Below are 19,313 nucleotides of genomic sequence, written 5' to 3'. Positions count from 1 at the left end.
TATAGCAGTATAGTAGTAGATACAGTGGCAATGACTTTATTAAGGAAAAGACGCGTCGTTTTTGTGTCTCATCATTTCGTTTTTTTTTTTTTTTTTGTCGTTTCATTTCATTTTATTTTATTTTTTTATACCTCGTCATTTAAATATTCTTTTTTTTTTTTCTTTGTCACGCGATTTTATAAGTTGCGCAAATAATTGCAAAAAACATACCCTGTTTCCTAGAATCACAGACACGGTCGGGACTTGCGTCGACTGTGTTGTGACTTATTATGAGTCCAATTTAATTCCATTTAAATTGGGACTGTAACAGTAATATAATAATTACGCGTTACAAAACAGTACAGTAGTAGTGTATACAAGGGATTTGCATATTTTTAATTCCTTATCTTTATCTTTATTTTTTATTTTTTGTTCAACCATCCCTTCCCTGTGTTCCTCATATTCTTCGTTCTGCGTTTTTTTTTTTTGTTCGCTAGCTGCCACTGAAATCCGGCATAGATACTGCAGCCTGCAGAGTCAGCATGTCAAAAGTCATGTACAATAAATTATTATTACAGAAACAGTCAATATGTGTGCGCGTCGCTGCGACAGCGCGGATTTTGGTTTATGTGATTTTACTTTGTTGTTGTTATTATTATTATTATTATTATTATTATTATTTTTCCTGCTAACCGTTTATAAGTCTGCCCTACGTGGCGGTCATCATATGTATATACGAAAGTGGATGTTCGGAAAATTAGTTTAACTCTCTGCTCACGTGATTCTGAAATATTCATTCATATGTATAATAATATTAATGACTCGCAGAGCAAAGTTGTGCTTTGACGTAACTGGCAAATCATATTTTTCTTTATCTTCCGGCTAAACCTTAAGGATATTATGTGTTATGGAATCTTCCCGCACGAATTACTTGCGGCTTCGCGACAGCGAATATTAATTACTCAGTTTCGATTCGATGCCGGTGCCCGCTTCGAGCATCGACGACGTTTCGACTGTATCGTGTATTACGTTATATCATGTATATGTATATATATGCGAGAGTGTGGGCACGTGTGGGCATAGGTTAGGTAGTCAAGTAGGTGAGTCAAAGTTGACCTTGATTCGCGAACGTGTCATTTCATCGAGATCCGTATAACCGTATAAATTCAGTAAGACGAATGCGAAATTCTACATTTTCGCTATGTGTGTATCATGTAAAAATAAATCCAAAGTTGATTCCTCACTGATCACCTGTTGCCCATATTTATAATCATTATTATTCTCATATATTAGAATGGTAAGTAATATTTCTCTTTACATCGATTATTTCACACATGTATGTATATTAGCAGTATGCACACTACTCGGTTGTAGCAAAAACTTCTTTCTGGATAAAATAGTTGTTTTTTTTTTTTTTTTTTTTCTTTTTATATCATCAAATATTTTGGATTTACATTATTGTAGGTTATCAGTATTATCGGTTGTATCATTATTATTACTATTTTATTATTATTATTATTATTACTATTACTATTATTATTATTATTATTATTGGTATTGTTGTTGTTGTTGTTGCTGCTATTATTATTATTCTTCGTATTAATATTATTATTGTGTTTAATGTAATAATTAATATTATTTTCGTATTATTAATTTTATTATTATTATTATTATTATTAATATTCTTATTTTTATCATTACCCTTATAGTTATTTTTTTAATTTTGTTTATAATATGATTAAACTTGTATTACTTTAAAAGCTTATATTGTAGTGATATTATCATTTGGTGCTTGCGTCGAAGCATTATACCTGTGTCTGTTTGTTTTTGACTTTGCATTTTTGACCAGGTATTTTATTTGGGGTGAGGGGCGAGCGTATTTTTTTTTTTCGTTTCACACATTTTTGTTTTTGTTCCTCCGAACAGACAACGTGTTTCATGGTTTCTGTAGGATGGAGATACGACCGCATCGTAGAACTTTATTACGAACGATAAAGTGGCGATTTATAAAAGCGAGAAATTTCTTGACACACACGATATGCAGTGCCGGAATCGATCGCGGCTGTATTTTTATTTAAATATATTGTTCAACGGGGAAGTTGTCTGTTACTCATAGATTCAATGTATTCGAGCTACGTCAAAATTTGAAATCCGGTCGATAAATATTCGATAATATTCGTTGCGGTACAATAAACGTTGAACTAATCGCGTAATTATGCTGCGGCTGCAGAGGCGACACTTACGATTCATGTAACGTCTCGAAACCAACTAAATCGATAAAATCCATCGAGAGAAACCACGTCTCTAGTAGTATGTATATGTAATAATTATAGGTATCGCTATTCAGCAAGCTGAAGCCCCGTGCGTCTGAGTTAATTTGAAAGCTGCTCTGGTAAGAACTAATTATATATATATATATATATGAGGTATTCCACACCATTTCACCTAATCTGTGAAGGTCACCGACGCCGATCTCGGTGTCAATTTTTTTCTCAATTCGTCTATCGAAAAAAAGAACATCCCTTGAGGGATTCTTGTGAAATTCAATCTCAATCATCCTTGTCCTCTGATCTATTTGTGTAAATAAATTCAGCTCGATAGCCTCAAATTTACGTAATTTAGAGCGATTAACTCGATTTTTCAAAATTTTGTAAAATCTAAACACCTTGAGGGATTCCTGTCAAATTCAATACCGATCGATCTCGTACGCTACCCAATTTGTGCAAAAAAAATTATAACCGTAGCTTGAAATTTATGAAAGTTAGAGAGCGTACAACCATTTTTGTCACACACACACACACACACTTACGGAAAATAAAAAAAAAAATGCATTTTCAACGTTTTAAGACATTTTGAAAACATTGGCATGAAAATCTCAAAAAAAAAAAAAATTTTCACGGAAACAAAGCTTCCTCTATGAGGAAGCAAAACAAAAAAAAAAACACCCATATTTAGAAATTTTCTACCTGAAAATATATTTGGCATAGAAAAGAAAAATCGTGATCTCGTTTTTATTTATATTGTTTGGGATATTCCGAAAAGTTTTTTTTCTCAGCAAACATGTATTTTTATAACATAAAAACTTGTCTGATTGAAGTTAAGATTGATTTCCGTAAGATATTTCCAATTTTTCGGCACTTATGATGGTGTAACTCCCGAACGAATCGGAAGTCCATAATTTCCTTCGGAGGAAAACTTGATTGTAACTGGTCGAATGCAAGTAAAAAGTTTCAGGAAAATCGAAGGTGTCGGAATTCAAAAAATTTTCAAAAATTTTTTTCAGAAAGCTCGGACTTATTGACACATTTTATACTTGTATCAGTTTTTGAAAAGAATGAAAGCTCTTGAAGATATAGCCAGTTGAAAAAAGTCTGTTTCGAAAAAGTTGAAAAATCGGAAAATTCATAAAATCGACACAGGTTGCCTAATCGAAAAACGGCCGAACACGTGTTTTTTTTTCGATAGACGAATTGAGAAAAAAATTGACACCAAGATCAGCGTCGGTGACCTTCACCGATTAGGTGAAATGGTGTGGAATACCTCATATATAATCCTTATACGCACCAAGATCGCGTTTTCTCAGTGTCTGTCTATATGTATGAGTCATATATACCCGTCTGTCGTAACTCGACTGTTTACTCCAAAAAACCTGGCTACGCTAAATGGCTCTATGTGGTTTTATTCAAAATCCTATACGATAGGTATTAGTTTATTTGTTTATTTATTATTATTTTTATTCATTTTTCCACTTTCCCGATCTTATGTTATATAATTGATAGTTACATTATTATCTCCTACAGTGTATAAGCCCATTATTATATGTTGCTTTACTCATTCAATATCGTATGGGAAATTAAGTGCTGAAATTTTATATATGTATATATATATAAGTAGGTACGCATATACTTATACACATTTTGTTTACTTATTTTCTTAACTTTTGTTACCTATATATCGCATAGATGCACACGGACATATATGTCTTCAATTATACAATAGGGATATATAATACGGTCTATATCATATGTAGATGACTTATCGTGTAATGTGGCGAAGTCTTCGCTAATTCTTTGGTATACTAACCGTTTTCATTATTGTTGTTAATATTATTTTATTATTTTTGTTATTATTGTTGTTATCATCATCATCATCATCATCATCATCATCATCATCATCATCATCATAATCATCATAATCATCATCGTCGTCGTCATCATCATCATTATTATTATTATTATTATCATTACTGTTATTGTTATTGTGTATTTAACTTACCAAAAGTGACAAGAACATGTGTGTGCGCGTGTGTGTGGTATGCGTGTGTTGTGTATGAGTTATGTATAAATATGTATGAATATATTATGTAACATAATGAAACCAATCGATAACCACACTAAATTCCGTAATTGCGTCTTCAAATTCTCATTTTTGTTCACACGTTATGCCCGTGCTTAATACGTTCACCCTTGTGAATCTTGAAGTTCAGTTTTCATTTCCATAAATAATTGAAATTATGTATACATGCTCAGGCGAGTGCCGGTTACACGTAGATTGGGGTCATCGGCTAGGCCTAACCCTGAGCTTGTGTCGCTCGGAATGTGCCAGAGCTCAGAATAACGAGGCGCAAATAAAAGGTGCCACTCTCCCCTTCTGTTTCGTATATATATATATGTATATGTATAATAGTGTATATATGCATTGTATATACGTACAATATTATGTATCTGTATATATCCTAGTCAATATTCAAATATATACATACAGATAATCTATATATACATTTACACATACACACATATATACGTATACAGTTGACATATGTATATATACGTATACATAGATACCGTATGCATCTTTTTTTACCATCATCATCATCATCGTCATCATTATTATTATCGTTATCGTTATCATGATTATTAACATTTTATTATTATTGTTATATTATTAATATTATATTATATTATTAATATATTATTATTATTGTTATTATTATTGTTATTATTATTATTATTACTATTATTACTATTATTATTATTATTATTATCATTACTACTACTGCTACTACTGCTACTACTGCTACTACTACTACTACTACTACTACTACTACTACTACTACTACTACTATTACTGTTATTGTTATTAGTAATATTATTAGTAATATTATTATTGTTATTGTTATTATTCTTATTATTAGATAGGTATAGTCGTAGTCATGTTAGTGGGCAACTAGCCTTATACATCATATATATATGTATACATAATATATGAATGCAAGTTGCATAATATATAGCTTACTCGCTTTTTTGCTAACAAAGTTTTGTTTCATTTTATTCCATTTTTTATTTTTTGCCTTTGTTTGTTTTCATTCGCGTGAATTGGCTAAAACTATATAATAATTTACTAGTCTCTAGTTTTGTTTTGTTTTTTTTTTTTGTTTTTTTTTTTAAACGTACGTTATATTTATGATGTATGTATAATAATTTTTTTCTTTTTTTTCTTTTTGAGTTAAATTAGTAGTTGGTACTTTGGTTGATTATTCCGCTAGATTAGATTTTTTTTTCTTTCCCATTTTTACATGCTATTTTGTTGTTGCATCGTCATCATCATCATCATCATCATTGTTATTATCATTATTATTATTACTGTTATTTTATTATTATTATTACTGTTATTTTATTATTATTATTACTGGTATTTTATTATTATTATTATTATTATTATTATTATTTATTGTTATTGTTATTGTTATTATTGTTATTTTTATAGTTATTATTAACAATTTTTTTCCCTCCTCTCGATTGTATCGTGCAAGAAAAATTTTCTGCCCGTGGTTTCATTCGAAATTCACTGGTTTTTTTTTCCACTTCACCTTTTCTTGTCCTATGCCAATTTTCAACTTTCGAGATACTAACGATTTGATCTTACCAGTAAACTATCTTGAAGTTCGTAGACGAAGATTCCGCGTTTTGTGGGGTGACCGGGCGCGAACAATATCCATATGTTTGTATTATCATTATTAATAATGTTGTGATGTTCTATTTTTCACCTGTTTTTCCCAAATTTACAAACATCATTGATTTAAATTGATAATAAGCGAAGTTATCCCTTAGAAACACAATAAATAGACCGAAATTATGTACGTTCCACATGTATATGCATTTTAGAACTTGATACACGTTATGTTATATTTATATTTGCATCATCGAGACACCACGACATTGATTTTTCATTGTTCAATACGGTCGAACTTTCCACGAATAAAGACGAAAACTTCCGTTTGCAAGAAAAAACATTGATTTGTTCTTTTCAATCACAGCCTAGTTGGAATTTCTCGGGCTATGCAACCGGTCGGAACAAAATGATAATATATAATATAATTTTCACCCTGCGGTCCGCGGCATCTTCAACCTCCATACTTCAACAAAAATCTCGTGGAATATTGTCTTCCCTGTATCTCGCTCCTTCTCCATTTATCCTTTAATACTTCTTCATCAACGTTATTCACGCATTGTCAATTGTCTGCCTATTTGCTATACTGTACCGTACTGATTGGCAAAAATGGTCTATACAACTCTGCAGTTTTGTCAATATACATATCGTACACGTTTGCATTGAATCGAATCGATTCAATATTCAGTTGGGTTCTCACAACGTACCAAAAAAACATTAGCGATCAATTTTCGTCACATCAGTCTATATGTATGTATGTATGTATAGTGTTCAAAAGGACGCGTATCGCGCTGAGGCTGATTCTGTTCTCGAAAAAGTTGCCTGCCATTTGTAACATGAAAAACTGCAGTCGTTCAGGACCGTTCAGTTTGATTTTTAATTCTTATCGTTTTTTTTTTGTTCTTTTTTTTTTTGTTTTTTTGTTAATTTTTTTTTCTTTTAAATCCTTGCAACGGTATATAAAATCTACTATACCTTATAATGTCATGTTATGAGAAAAAAAAAATTGATCGGCTTATCGTACAATGTAATGACTAGCTGTCACCTGCGCGAAAGCGCAGCACCTGTATATGCTCCTTGCGTCACTTATATCATAATAATTGGTATAATAAGTTATTAGTATGAGAGTATAATTATTTATTAATATGTTAGTGGTATATGTGATATAAATAATCTTCCCATATCCTAATTCCACATTCCTCCTCGACCCTTGTGTCATCCTTGGGTAGGTAATAATTAAGCTTTCTACTAACCTCTAAGAATTAACTAACTAGTATACTAGGTTGTTACGGTGGGGAACATCGTAGCGATGATTCAAACTCATCACATCTGATCGTCGAGCGTCCGTAGGGCTCGCTCTATCGTGCAGCATCTGGAAAAATGAGAAAACTCTATCTCGAATCCGATCCAGTCACACTCCGTTATCGATACCACGTCCGAACGACCAAACATTAATTCTCTAAGCGGTTGGATGGGAAACAAGGTGACCACGTCGACTTATACTATTTACTTTTAAAACCTTCACCTCGAAAGAAAACCCTATCAGTTGATTCGTCAATCCTCTACGAATCTGTAATTGCTTCAATGCATCGTGGCAAATTTATCACCGAGCATTGAGGATCAATTTCACCCAAGCGCAAGTCTCAATGTTTTGAACAGTACACTACATAGCTAATAATACACTACATAGCTAATAATACCTGTATAAACTATATATGTATGTATTATACCAATTCTGGTCTCTATGCACAGGTGCTCTCGCATCTCTGTAGAATACATACCAGAAGTAAAATAAATAAATAAATATCCACAATAAAAAGAAGTAGCCTAGACACAATTTTATTCCTCTTGCTGTATTTGGTTACGAAAACTGAATGACTCCGTTACGTATAACGGATCTTGCAAATATTGAAAACAGCCCTTTTGCTTCTTCTTCACTCCAATACATTCTGTTACAATTCATGCCTCTACTCCATTCATCCCCTCTGACATGCATTCGAGAGTGATTTCGATATCTTTTACGATTGGAATGCGAGATCATCGGCTCAAAAACTTATTATATATCTTTCATTATATATATTGCATATTATTATAAATCGGCTTGTAGGGTTGGATTAACTTACCCTGTAGCTTATGACGTAGGGCGCGACCCGGCCAGATTGTCTAGGCTAGGACGTGGGTTAGTACGGCCGGTTGGCATCCTTGGGCCTTTTCAGTTGGACCTTCAGCCGCTTCATCCCAATCTGGAAGCCGTTCATCGACTGGATCGCCGCCTGTGCACTCGCCGGATTGTCGAATGAGACAAAGCCTGCGGAAGGAGCAGAGTCACGTGTTAAATACGTGTACGAGTTCGAAGTTGGGTGTTGGAAAAGATATGGAAGCAATGAATGGGCTCGCAAATTTATCCCTTCAGGGGAATCATATTATGGAAGGACATTGGCCTGCTTTGTTATCCGCGAGCTGATTGCCCTGCGCGGCAATCTTTCGAAACGAGTTCCTTTATCAGGTAAAGTTTCATTATGAAATTTCGACTTTTCTGCAGGGCGATATCGTAATTGAACGTTTCCAATCTAAATGGTCACTTAGGAATAATGACGAATTTCGAGTCAGGAGTAAAAAGTTTTAATGAATGGTATTATCTAAGTTCACCGTGAAAGCGATAATGAAACGATGCTCATCTCTTCTGGGTGAGGCTCGTCGTTCCTGCTTTACGTGAATGCCAATTCCGAACGACCGTTTACGATCCTCAAATCTCTATTCAACTGAATATAACAACCTTTCCGCCAATCTCAGCTCTATCCACTGAAACTCAACTCGAAGCAATCCGTAAATTCGAAGTTCGATACAGATAACCTAATGACAATCGTTATTCGTGAATTGCAAAAGAAAAAAAAAAGTTTTTCGTATTGGTAATTGTCGATACGTAATGATTCGCAGTGTATCTTCAAATGATTTGTGTTTAGAGATCACATGCCCGATTATGAAGAGCTTGCAAAATCGGTATCATCTATCTTGAACAGCCAACAACAATGGCTATTCTTGTGAAAAGATATTGGAATTACGCGATACGATATAACCAAATTATAATCACGAATACGCTTCGCATGCAAAGGTAGCGTACATAACATATTATATACGCAATATACATATGGATTAATTCGTGCAGAAGATCTCTACGCAGATTGAACCTTTGTCCTGGTTATCAACATGGTTCGTAGTGCCTAGTTCGGGGCTTCGGCGATAGGCCTTCGGTACGGTACATATATAATATTATATAAAGTATATATACGTCATCGCGAAGCATAAAGGAACCAAGGATCGAAGCTCGCAAAAGTAGCATATTTTTCTTTGAGGGTGAGTTTCCATGCAGTGGCCGTCGGTGCAGCCTTTCGTTCCCTTCTTCTTCTTCTTCTTCTTTTTCTTCTCCGTCGTGCTTCTTTAACCGTTCGGTGATAATAGAACCGAAAAGTATGAGGGGATGAAAGAAGGAGATATTTGAAGTTAGATGGCTCCAGATAGCGCACGAATCGGTGAGCTCATAAAGATAAGATCGGCCGGAAACATCCTTGCAGAGTTGGCGAACCGCCCCCGAATGGACTTTGAACCGTACGTCGCCCCCTCTCCTAGATGCTTGTCGCAGCCCGGATTTCCCTCCCCGCCCGTTTTGAACTTCCCGAAATCCAGTCCGGATATGACGAAAAATATGGATACGCGAGGGTTAATCATCGGTTATTAACGAGGAGGAACAATTAGGCGCGTGTACAACACGCGAATGGAACCATGGCTCTTTAATCTTGAACGAATTGTACAGAAATCCGACAAAAATATAATTGAATTGAATGGCATTCGGAAGGGCGTGGGGTCCATTCGCCCGTTCATCCGCTTGTGCGTTCATCCATCTGTGAATCCGAGTGGACATGATTAATCAAAGGGGTGCGTCGCTCTTTTAATATTTTCCCCACCGTGCGCATGTTCGTGTACAAAAGGGCCGCGATAGCATTGAAGCCAGTTATATTACGAGGGGTGCAGAGTCGGTCCGCTTATATACGCACATCCGCACACAACAGCCGTACAAGGGTGTCGGAAATTCGTCATTTCTTTTTCCCTCTTCCCTCTGATTTTTTTTTTCTCTCTTCTTTTACCCCTGCCCTCCTTTTTTTCACTGTCCTTTTTAATTCTCCCGACGGAGTATAATTACGTTTGGAGTAGGTACACGATCATATCTGAAGAACGGGGGTCGAAGCCCCGGCGGCCGTCCGGACGAAGTACGTGGAAAATGAAAATTAGAAAAGTTCTGAACGTTCGTGCACCTATTGAAATACGCAGAGAGAGAGAGAGAGACAGGGTGGGGGGGGGGGAAGAGAGAGTAAGAAGTATAGAATAAAGATATACCTCCAAACGAATTGGGGGACATTTTTTTCGCATCTTCATGTATGCCGGATATTATAATTAATTGAAGAAAAAGGGAATATGAATTTGTCGGAACGAGTACTTACCGAAGCATTTGCTTTGGTTGGTGGCGCGATCGATGAAGACCTTTGATGAAATGACGTTCCCAAACGGCATGAACATCTGCATAAGCTCCGGATCGCCGAACTCTTGGGGCAGGTGGTAGATAAACAGGTTGCAGCCCTCGGGTCCTGAGATAGAGCATCCTACCATATAAATCAGAGCACATCTAAACATCTAAACTTGAAGTATAATACTCAAGTTAGAATGTTAGTTTTGGATGAGTTTGTTCTTTGCGTGATTCGTGATACTTAATAATGTATATATATATAATATATATATATATATAATATATATAATATATATATATATATAACTGATCTATGAACTCTACATATTTTATTATCGGGTTAGAAAATATTGCAGCAATAACGCGGAGCAAGAATCAATTAATCAACCGATAATTATTAATCGGTGAAATTTTTTTAGAGCTTATATTCTACCTGACATACATTGATGATGTGTTTTATTACCAAAGTGGTGATAATTACTTTTGTTCTCAAATCTGTGAAATGATGGATGAAACAATATGTTAACAATGATGCGACGTTGCATGATTTGATGAATGTATGACGATTACAATCATATAATGAATACGGAGGAATTGAATTGAGGTAAAAAATTTGACAACAAACAAAGACAGAAATTATTCGTTATTCGATTGCTGATTCGATTACTTTTTATTCCGGTTAACGTTGAGTATTTATACTTCCAAATACACAAACACACAACACCAGGATTCACAGTACAACAATGGGAGATTTATTGAATGGAAAATGGGCTGGATGAGATGAGTCATAGCACGTTGATTGATTTTTGAGCAATTTTCAAGTCGGCTGACCAACTTTCAATATGAAACAAAAACAAGAGCGAAAAGGGGAGAAAGAGAAACAAAAAGACCGCAACGCGTTCAATCGACTTTCGGCGAATTTCCCAGCACAGAATTACCACGAGTTTAAACCGGGCATGAAATAAAGTGAAATTTTACGCTGTCGGAAAAATACGATAGGTAGAATTCATCATACATGGTTCGTATAAGAAATTTTAGAGTGTGGGGGGGGGGGGGGAGGGGGGGGAGGAAGAGAAAAGAGCGGACAACGCGTCATGAACACGTTTTCGAATTCAGTTGTACAATGAAGTGAATAACAAGACTCAGAATTAATGAAAAGCATGAAGGAAGGATTCAGCTAATTTCACTAAACTTTATACCTTGTCCGTAATTTAGCAGCGATTATGAGTCGGAAAGTTGTACTTCGGTCTATCTCTTCAACTAATAGAGACATTCAAGTATAATGGGATGGGGGCAATGGGAATCTAATTACTAAGCACGCGAGCTGCGCCTTCCGTCGTTATTTTCATATAAAACACTCCGCCCATTCGGAAATCATTTCAAATCTTTTTCCGCTAAAATAACGTTATGCAGATCGAAAACAGACACATCAGTACGCGGTGAAGATTTATGTAACTTAGACGTGTCTACGATCTGAAATTTTCTGTAGCCTGTTTTCATCACTGACTATGCTAAACTTCTATTTTTGATCCAGACAGTTTTTTCATCATATTTCTGCTATTTTCTACGTATCAACAAACAACTGACTTTTAGAATTTCTCGACCATATGTTGTATAAAGAGGCAAAAATCCGATGTTGCGACCTTTTAGTTTTCTGATCTTTCTATAGTTTAACCCCCATTCTGTTTTTTTTTTTTCCTTCACATATTGATGTTTTTTCAATAGTCCGTTTAGCTAACAAGTAGAGCAGAACCTTGTCCCTTAATAATTTAGCAAACAAAGTTATCACGTGGGAGCCAAATTAGCGGGTGAAGGTACGAAGGGATGGCGATCCTGCAGACCGTGGGGAGGTTGTAAGGGTGTGTAGAGTGGGACCCGAGGGGAGCAAAGCCTGCAGAGTAACGAAAAATGAGTCATAAATTTTCGCCTCCAGCGGCATTACAATTGTTAATTCTAAAATTAGTTTCAGGAATAAAGAAGCGAGATTTGGATCGTTCTCTCGGGAAGGATTATACAATTGCAGCACAACAAAACAGGAGTAAAAAAAGAAACATTTTCAAGCCCCAAAAAAGTAGGGGGAGAATGAAAAAAAGTTTTAAAAAGCTTGTTCAAACCGCCGTTGATATATGAACTAATAGAATCAGCTAACTCGTAACTTTCGTAACTTTTTTCCACTAACAATAAACTGATTCCCTAGCGTGCCAAGTATTGCGATAGTCATATAGGAGTATGAATTTATTCAGAACGAAGTTTCAGTTTACCTGTAACAACGCGTTAATATCAGTATCTCGCTGCTATTTACGCTTTGAGCATTTAATACGCTTTCGAATAAACGTTTCGCGATATTGCGATCGAGCGTGTTCGATCACTTTGTAATTGCCGAAGTATGTCCGTGTTAATTTTAGAGTGGAACCCCGATATCGACGAATTGTGCCTTTGACGCGTATGTACCAGAGTGTAGCCAAAGTGTCTCGCATGAAATGCCGGGAGCTTTCTACTCGGCGTGCTTTCATATGCGAGCGACACATTACAGCCCGATTGGACAAGTGTTATACGAGTATGTAGAGTGAGAAGACGCATTTTTACCCGTAATCGAAGTGCCAAAAAATCCGGTTCGCAGTTTGCGAAGCGATTGCGGATCCGCGGTGTTCAAGTATTGATGGAAAGTTTAGTGGTTTCCTAACACCGAAACGTACATCGTTTCAACACCGACACAGCAGATACGACATCAATTGCACGACTTGCAACAAATATACACAGCGGCCGTCGGATGGATTTTTCTACAATATAATATACAATACCCATGTATTATATGTACATACAGAGATGTTCGCTGTCCGCATGGTTGCGCGGTATATAACGCGAAACGGCCATAAACTTGACGAATATAAAGTGGAAATGAACGTAAAGAATTGAACAGTGATGAAGGTAGGTGCAGACACCGATATAGGTACAAAGGAAACACCAAACAACGTCAGACATTGATGTGATACTTTTAAAGCAACAAAGAGTTCGATGTGCACAGCATCATGCAAGATGATACTGCGAATATTGCGTCGTTTCAGGCTCGTTGCCGCTGATCTCGAACTCGGAGGACAACAACACTGACTGATAGTGCAATGCCTGCATTAGCGCAGTCGAATAACATTGGACAACATTGCGATAAAGAAACGTCAACCCTGTCGTTTTACTGACCTACATATCCAAGAATCCATTTATTCGCAACATTGCGATAACGTGACAAAGACAATTAGGTGTATTTGAGATTCTGCTGAAAACAGAACACTTCTCAACACCGTGCAGCCGATTGATTTCGCCCGACATATTCGTCATCTTTTCGCTTCTACAACATGCGCGACTGTCATCGAAGATCGATGATCAATAACCGAAAGCTAGTTTCAAGAGCATGTTAACCTTGTGGCAAAGTTAGCGAAAAACGACATCAATCCAACTGAATCTCTATAATGCATTGACGGTATTTACCCAACTTGAAAACGATATATTTTACCGTTCCCTGATCGCATCTCGAGCCAAATGCATACTGCAATTGCACGGAAATTGATTAGTATGGAAATACTCCAAATGATTGTGCAGATTCTCGCTCGGTCCGACGTGAAGCAAATTAATGAAACAAACTGTTGTAACAACAGAACCTGGTCCGGGGTGCAGTGTTCGGGGTATGTGGGTGGCTTGGGGTGCTCAGGACAAGCGAATCCGAAGAATGGGCCGTGGCAGGAAAACAGAGAGAGACCAATGGCACGCGTGTATGTGTGGGTGGGTGTGATGGTACAAGGGAGAGAAAACGGGAGAGAGAGAGAGAGAGAGAGAGAGCGAGAGAGAGGAAGGTGGGTTGGGGGTTGAATTTCTGTCGCGGTAAACTTTCTATTATCCGACGATGTAACGCGGGCCGCCGTAGGGCGTAGCAGGAAAGTAATTAAAACTTTCGTTTTATTTGCATTACCTCATTGTAAGGCATCGTATATTCTAATAATGGCGAGTTGTTAATTGCAATTAGGCGCTCGTTCGAGGAGAGCATGAGAGAGGCAGCGGGAGATGAGGTACAGTGAGACAAGAGAGAGTAGACTCGATATATACACTCTGTCATTCTGTTCGTTCGTTTCTTCGTTGGTTGTCTTTTCGATTGGCCTTTGGCAGTTTTAATTAAGCGGTGTTTTGCGAGAACCCCCTTCAATTCATTACCCAATTTTAAATAGCCGAAGGCACGCAGTTTCAGGACTTTCGAACGCTCTCTATATATACCTATCTCTTTTTCGACCTCCGTTCAACCATTCGGAAAAGCGAAACCCGCCCGAGGAATGTACATACATACTTATATATACGTACGTATATACATATGCACGAGTATGTATGTAAAAAGGTATAAAAACAATTCACGAGTGTCTTTGAAGGTCTCCGGTTTGCGCGGACTCTTTAGCACAGCCTTCGTTATAGTGACCAACGAAAGATATAATACAATTTTCGGAAGAGTGAAAAGTTAATCTCGCAGACTTTTGTGGAATAACGATTCGAAGGGGGAAATTCGATGAACAAGATGTTATTCGGAAACAAGAATGTCGAGAAGTTAGCAAAATGTAATTCAAATCGTCAAGGGAATTTTAAATTAATTAGGGGGTAAATTCAGCGTTTCATAATTATTTGAGGATATTGGGAAAGGATGAAAAAAATCAAGTAATCAAGCGGGTGAAAATTAGGAGTATTTACGACTAAGTATGAGTTTAATAAAAATTTCAAGATTTATTTACGTTCGAAGAACGCTTGCCACTTACCTTCTCTCTGCGTTGGAGGTACCGCGGTCATCGGCTGCGGAATCGCTTGTGGAAACTGTCCATAGACGGCTGGGTAAGCTGCGACAGTAATACAGATAACGAATAACAAATAGTTTTTGCATATGGGTGTATTTTTTCGTTTGATTGTTTTTTTGTTTTTCTTTTTTTTCTATCCTGTGTCATTTTTCAAGCACGAGTAGGTGAAGAACGCGCAGATACGAAATTTTTCCACGTTCTGTTTCATCTTTCAATATTTTTCATCGTCGCGCGCTTACGATGCGAGCGTTACTTAAAAAAAGCTTCGGGTTCGCGAATAAAGACGTTTCGCGAAACCTCCGGTTAATATTGACACAACGACCAATCTGCGAGTAATTAAACAAGCGCCGATAATCCCATTGATCACGCGGGAAAGGGAAAAAATTCTGTTCTCACTGACACGTAATTTCTATCAACGAATTCTATTACCGCAGTGAATAAAATGTATATTTAACCAAGTTTCAATCGATAGCAACTTGGTGCCATCGCTAATTTCCCCAGAGAATATCAGCTTTTCTTTCAACAGCTCGCGGCCCTAGTGAACAATGAAAATTTTAATTGCTGTTTATAATATCGCCATAAAATTTTTATTAAATTCACGAAATAACGGCGAACCCGGCTGTAAATCAGCCGTGTATATGTTTGATGGGTACGCGAATTGAATGCCGAACCTACAGGTACTGTGTTTCTCTGTGAAACGAAGCCATGGGAATATCGCTTCCAGCAACATTTCGCGGGCCCTCATATCGCAGTTTAGCCCGATTTATTATTTCAGAGATATAATACGTTTTCAATACCAGTGGCAATTCGAGATTTTAATTACCCGAGCTGGTAGTTATTGAACTCGGGCATAGTTATTAATCTCCCTTTTTGCCCCGCGCAGTGTTCGTGGATTTTGAAAATAATAATATCTCGGTCTAGTATGTAAAACGCAGAAAAGAAAATTTCTCACGGGTGTATTATACGTACAATGTGTATATACTACAGAATATTGCATTCTGGAATTATACAACACTATTAATTATGTGGTGGTAAATATTTAAAATACGGATGATTGATATCTGTTTGCTTTAGGGTTTCGGGTCTGAAAGGTATACATACGCGAGGAGAATTTCACTTCGGAATTAATTATTCCAGTGTAAACATGAATTTAATATATTCCTATTGATGGCGAGCTTCCACGCACTGCGACAGATCGCTATGATGTAAATATATGTGAATGCTAGTTTTATTTGGTACAGAAGTCGATTGGTGAAAATTCATCGTAGGTGCAATTCTTGGTTTTGGTCGTTATCTTGTCGGTTGGAAAAAATAGCTGATGAACGATTATTACACACGCGCAAATATTTCCGCGAACAAATATCACGGGGATACTGTTAAAGCACTGCGAAGCAAAGATTTGAAGATACGAAGTAGGTTAACGGGAATAAGCTTGTGTTTCATAATAGCATCCAACACTCAATCACATTACAGCATTACAGAAAAGCTTTACGCCATGTAATAATGTGATAATGTAACAAACACGTAACGTTTATATGTGTACAATATTTATATGGCTCGTGCTATTCTCGTATCATGCATAAACAATTAACGTTGTCTTGTATATCAAGTTGAGTGCAATACAAACGGAATATTCAAAGCGAGGTGACACGAAGCAAACCGTTCGATCGTGGCAAAATGTGAAATCGACAAATCATATTTCTCAATACTCCCACCGAAATCGATACAAGATTGCGTAAATTTATTTTCAAAGCGGTTTTGACAAATTTCGAGGAATTATATTTGTTCTCACGTTTAGTATTTAAAAATATAAAAATTACTTAACGTCGATTAGAACCGTGAACCAAAATTGGATAGAAATATGTCGCGGAATACCTGATTTATAAAAGACGCGATCTTCCTAGCCGTTTGTGGAGTAGCTGCGGCTGACCAAACATTGGTCGAACTACTTGTCACTGCGAATCTCAATATCCGAGGCACGACGCAGTGGTGAAAGCATTGTTTGCTCAGCATCAGCCAGCCGTACGGAAGGAAAAGTACAATTTCTGTGTATACTAAATATGGAAACTGGGGATGCCATGAAGTTTAACAAGATAGCGATGCGGGTTTACACCAGATTTGCGCCATTTGCACTGTTCCACGCATGTTTGCAGTATCTTCTTCGCTTCATGCCAGTCACTGAACGTTTTCAGTAAAACTAAGAAGATTTAGAACAAACGCCGAGTTGAAAACGTAACACGATATTCTTTCCTTTCCTAATGATCATCGAAGATATGCAAATGTGGTTTTGAAATAACAAATACGCGGTCGACGGAAAAGTTTCCTTTATTTTTTCACGCTGGCAAAGATCACGATATTCAATGCAGAAACATATAATTCTCGATGTAAATATATGAAATGTTTATTCATGTTTCGATCTACGATACAGAAACTTATGGATCATTGATATACGTATTCTTTCAAAAAAATTAAATTTTTTTATTATTTGCTTCAACCGAATCCTCAGATTCCGAGTCATAAGCTGCAATCGATACTATTACGATATCTTTGAACCAGCATAGAATTTGCAATTATTAATACACCCTGAGACCTATATGTTCCTGTATAATGCATGAACCTACTGACGCAGTAACGAACGGTACCGTTTGACCTACAACTGCAGAAACTTGGCGAGAAAAAAGAAAAGAAGTGGAATCGACCGAGGCTGAGTGCCGACTCAGCTCGACCCTCAAGCCCCCGAAAAAAGATGAAAGCAAAAATGTAAAAGAAGGCGGAAATGAAAAAGATGAAAGAAGCATATGCGGACTCACCGACTCCGGCGTAGGGCTGCATGGTCGGATATGCGGCAGCGTGCGCCTGCAGCGCCGCGTCCCCGTTGGGCAGTCCCTGGGCTGGAATGGACAAATGAAGGGCATCTACACTTCAGTAAGCTCAGCTCTTATCAGGGGTGGTTCTATGCTAAGGGCCCCGCTGCACCCCTTGGCGCTAGCTCCGTTCACATATCGGTTATTCAGATTATTATCTACCCTCGCTATGATCATACCCCGGAAAACATCCAGAGCTCCAGATCGGAGCGTGTACAACCAAAACTGATCGATTGTCGCGACTACGCACCGCGTTCCTTCGGCAGGGAAAAATAGATTATTATATATACGTTATGTAACAAGAAAATTTCTAGTGATGGGACGAAATGCGAGTCGTGAGAAAGTCGATCAACTCTTGTTATAAATGGGTAGGTATCAAAGCTTTTTTTTTTCTTCACGTTACGTAATTTGCGTCCAAGTTTCAAACTCTTACGCGAGACGCGATTTCACTCCGCAAGCCGGGTATGAAAGGCATCCCTCTTTATTTGTGCATAAAAATTTCAGCCACGGTTGGTCAAGAGGCGCGCAGGGGCGGTGAGATGCGCCGGAGTTGATACTCACGTCCCGCGTATGTCTGGGGTATCCCGTTGGTGTAGACTCCTGGGTCCGAGCCAGCGGGTTGGCCGTTCGGCGTCTGCGCTGCCATGTTGAAGTTCGGCATCGTGGGTGAAGGTAGCGAAGGTATCGCCCCGTTAACCGGTTGCCCCGCACCTGCACCTGCGACAAATTTCCGTCAGGTATGTTCAACTTGGCCGCAATCGGACGATCTGGCGAGAAGTGGATCGCAGGGGAATGATCTTGACCTTCGGAATGATTTTCGCAAGCAGGGTAGCAGGTGTAAGGTTTCTTCACCGCCAGATTGGTCAAAATAGATCATCTTCACTCCATCGGTTGATTTGATCAATTGCAATGGTAGAACACGAGGAGGTTTCCAATGTACGATGAATTCCAGAAAGTAAAACGTGGCGGTTTTGTCAGAGAACGGGAAAGGAAAAAAGCGTCGAGACAGTCGGACGCTTAAGAGTTAAGTTTCCAAGGGTGTATATCTGGGTTATCCGAAGACTCTCAGGAGTCGATAATAAAGTTAAACTTGTGAGAGTTTAAAATGGTGCTTGAGTGCTTGAAGTCGCAGGGAATACCAGCGGCATTCCATTGAGGCATGAAACCACGGTATATAGC

The 19,313-nt window shown here is 37.5% G+C and overlaps 1 protein-coding gene across 16 annotated transcripts in view; it reads right to left on the bottom strand.

Moving 5' to 3' along the window:
- Window positions 1-6,796: 6,796 nt before the first annotated feature.
- LOC124177183 (CUGBP Elav-like family member 4) overlaps window positions 6,797-19,313 on the bottom strand; it is a 528,908-nt gene continuing 516,391 nt past the window's right edge. For 13 of the 16 annotated variants that reach the window (XM_046559292.1, XM_046559283.1, XM_046559285.1 and 10 more), the window contains 6 exons: window positions 18,696-18,851; window positions 18,081-18,185; window positions 15,235-15,312; window positions 10,425-10,583; window positions 8,052-8,236; window positions 6,797-7,300 (listed from right to left, as the gene is read on the bottom strand). In XM_046559292.1, the coding sequence (XP_046415248.1) occupies window positions 8,109-8,236; window positions 10,425-10,583; window positions 15,235-15,312; window positions 18,081-18,185; window positions 18,696-18,851 (626 nt within the window). In that variant the 3' untranslated portion in view covers window positions 6,797-7,300; window positions 8,052-8,108. The remainder of the gene's footprint in view (window positions 7,301-8,051; window positions 8,237-10,424; window positions 10,584-15,234; window positions 15,313-18,080; window positions 18,186-18,695; window positions 18,852-19,313) is intronic. The other 3 variants (XM_046559287.1, XM_046559288.1, XM_046559286.1) reach the window with 3 other exon arrangements.

The sequence above is a fragment of the Neodiprion fabricii genome, chromosome 3 (genome assembly GCF_021155785.1).
Source record: "Neodiprion fabricii isolate iyNeoFabr1 chromosome 3, iyNeoFabr1.1, whole genome shotgun sequence".
Classification (NCBI taxonomy): Eukaryota; Metazoa; Arthropoda; class Insecta; order Hymenoptera; family Diprionidae; genus Neodiprion; species Neodiprion fabricii.
This window is presented reverse-complemented; position numbering and strand designations above follow the sequence as displayed.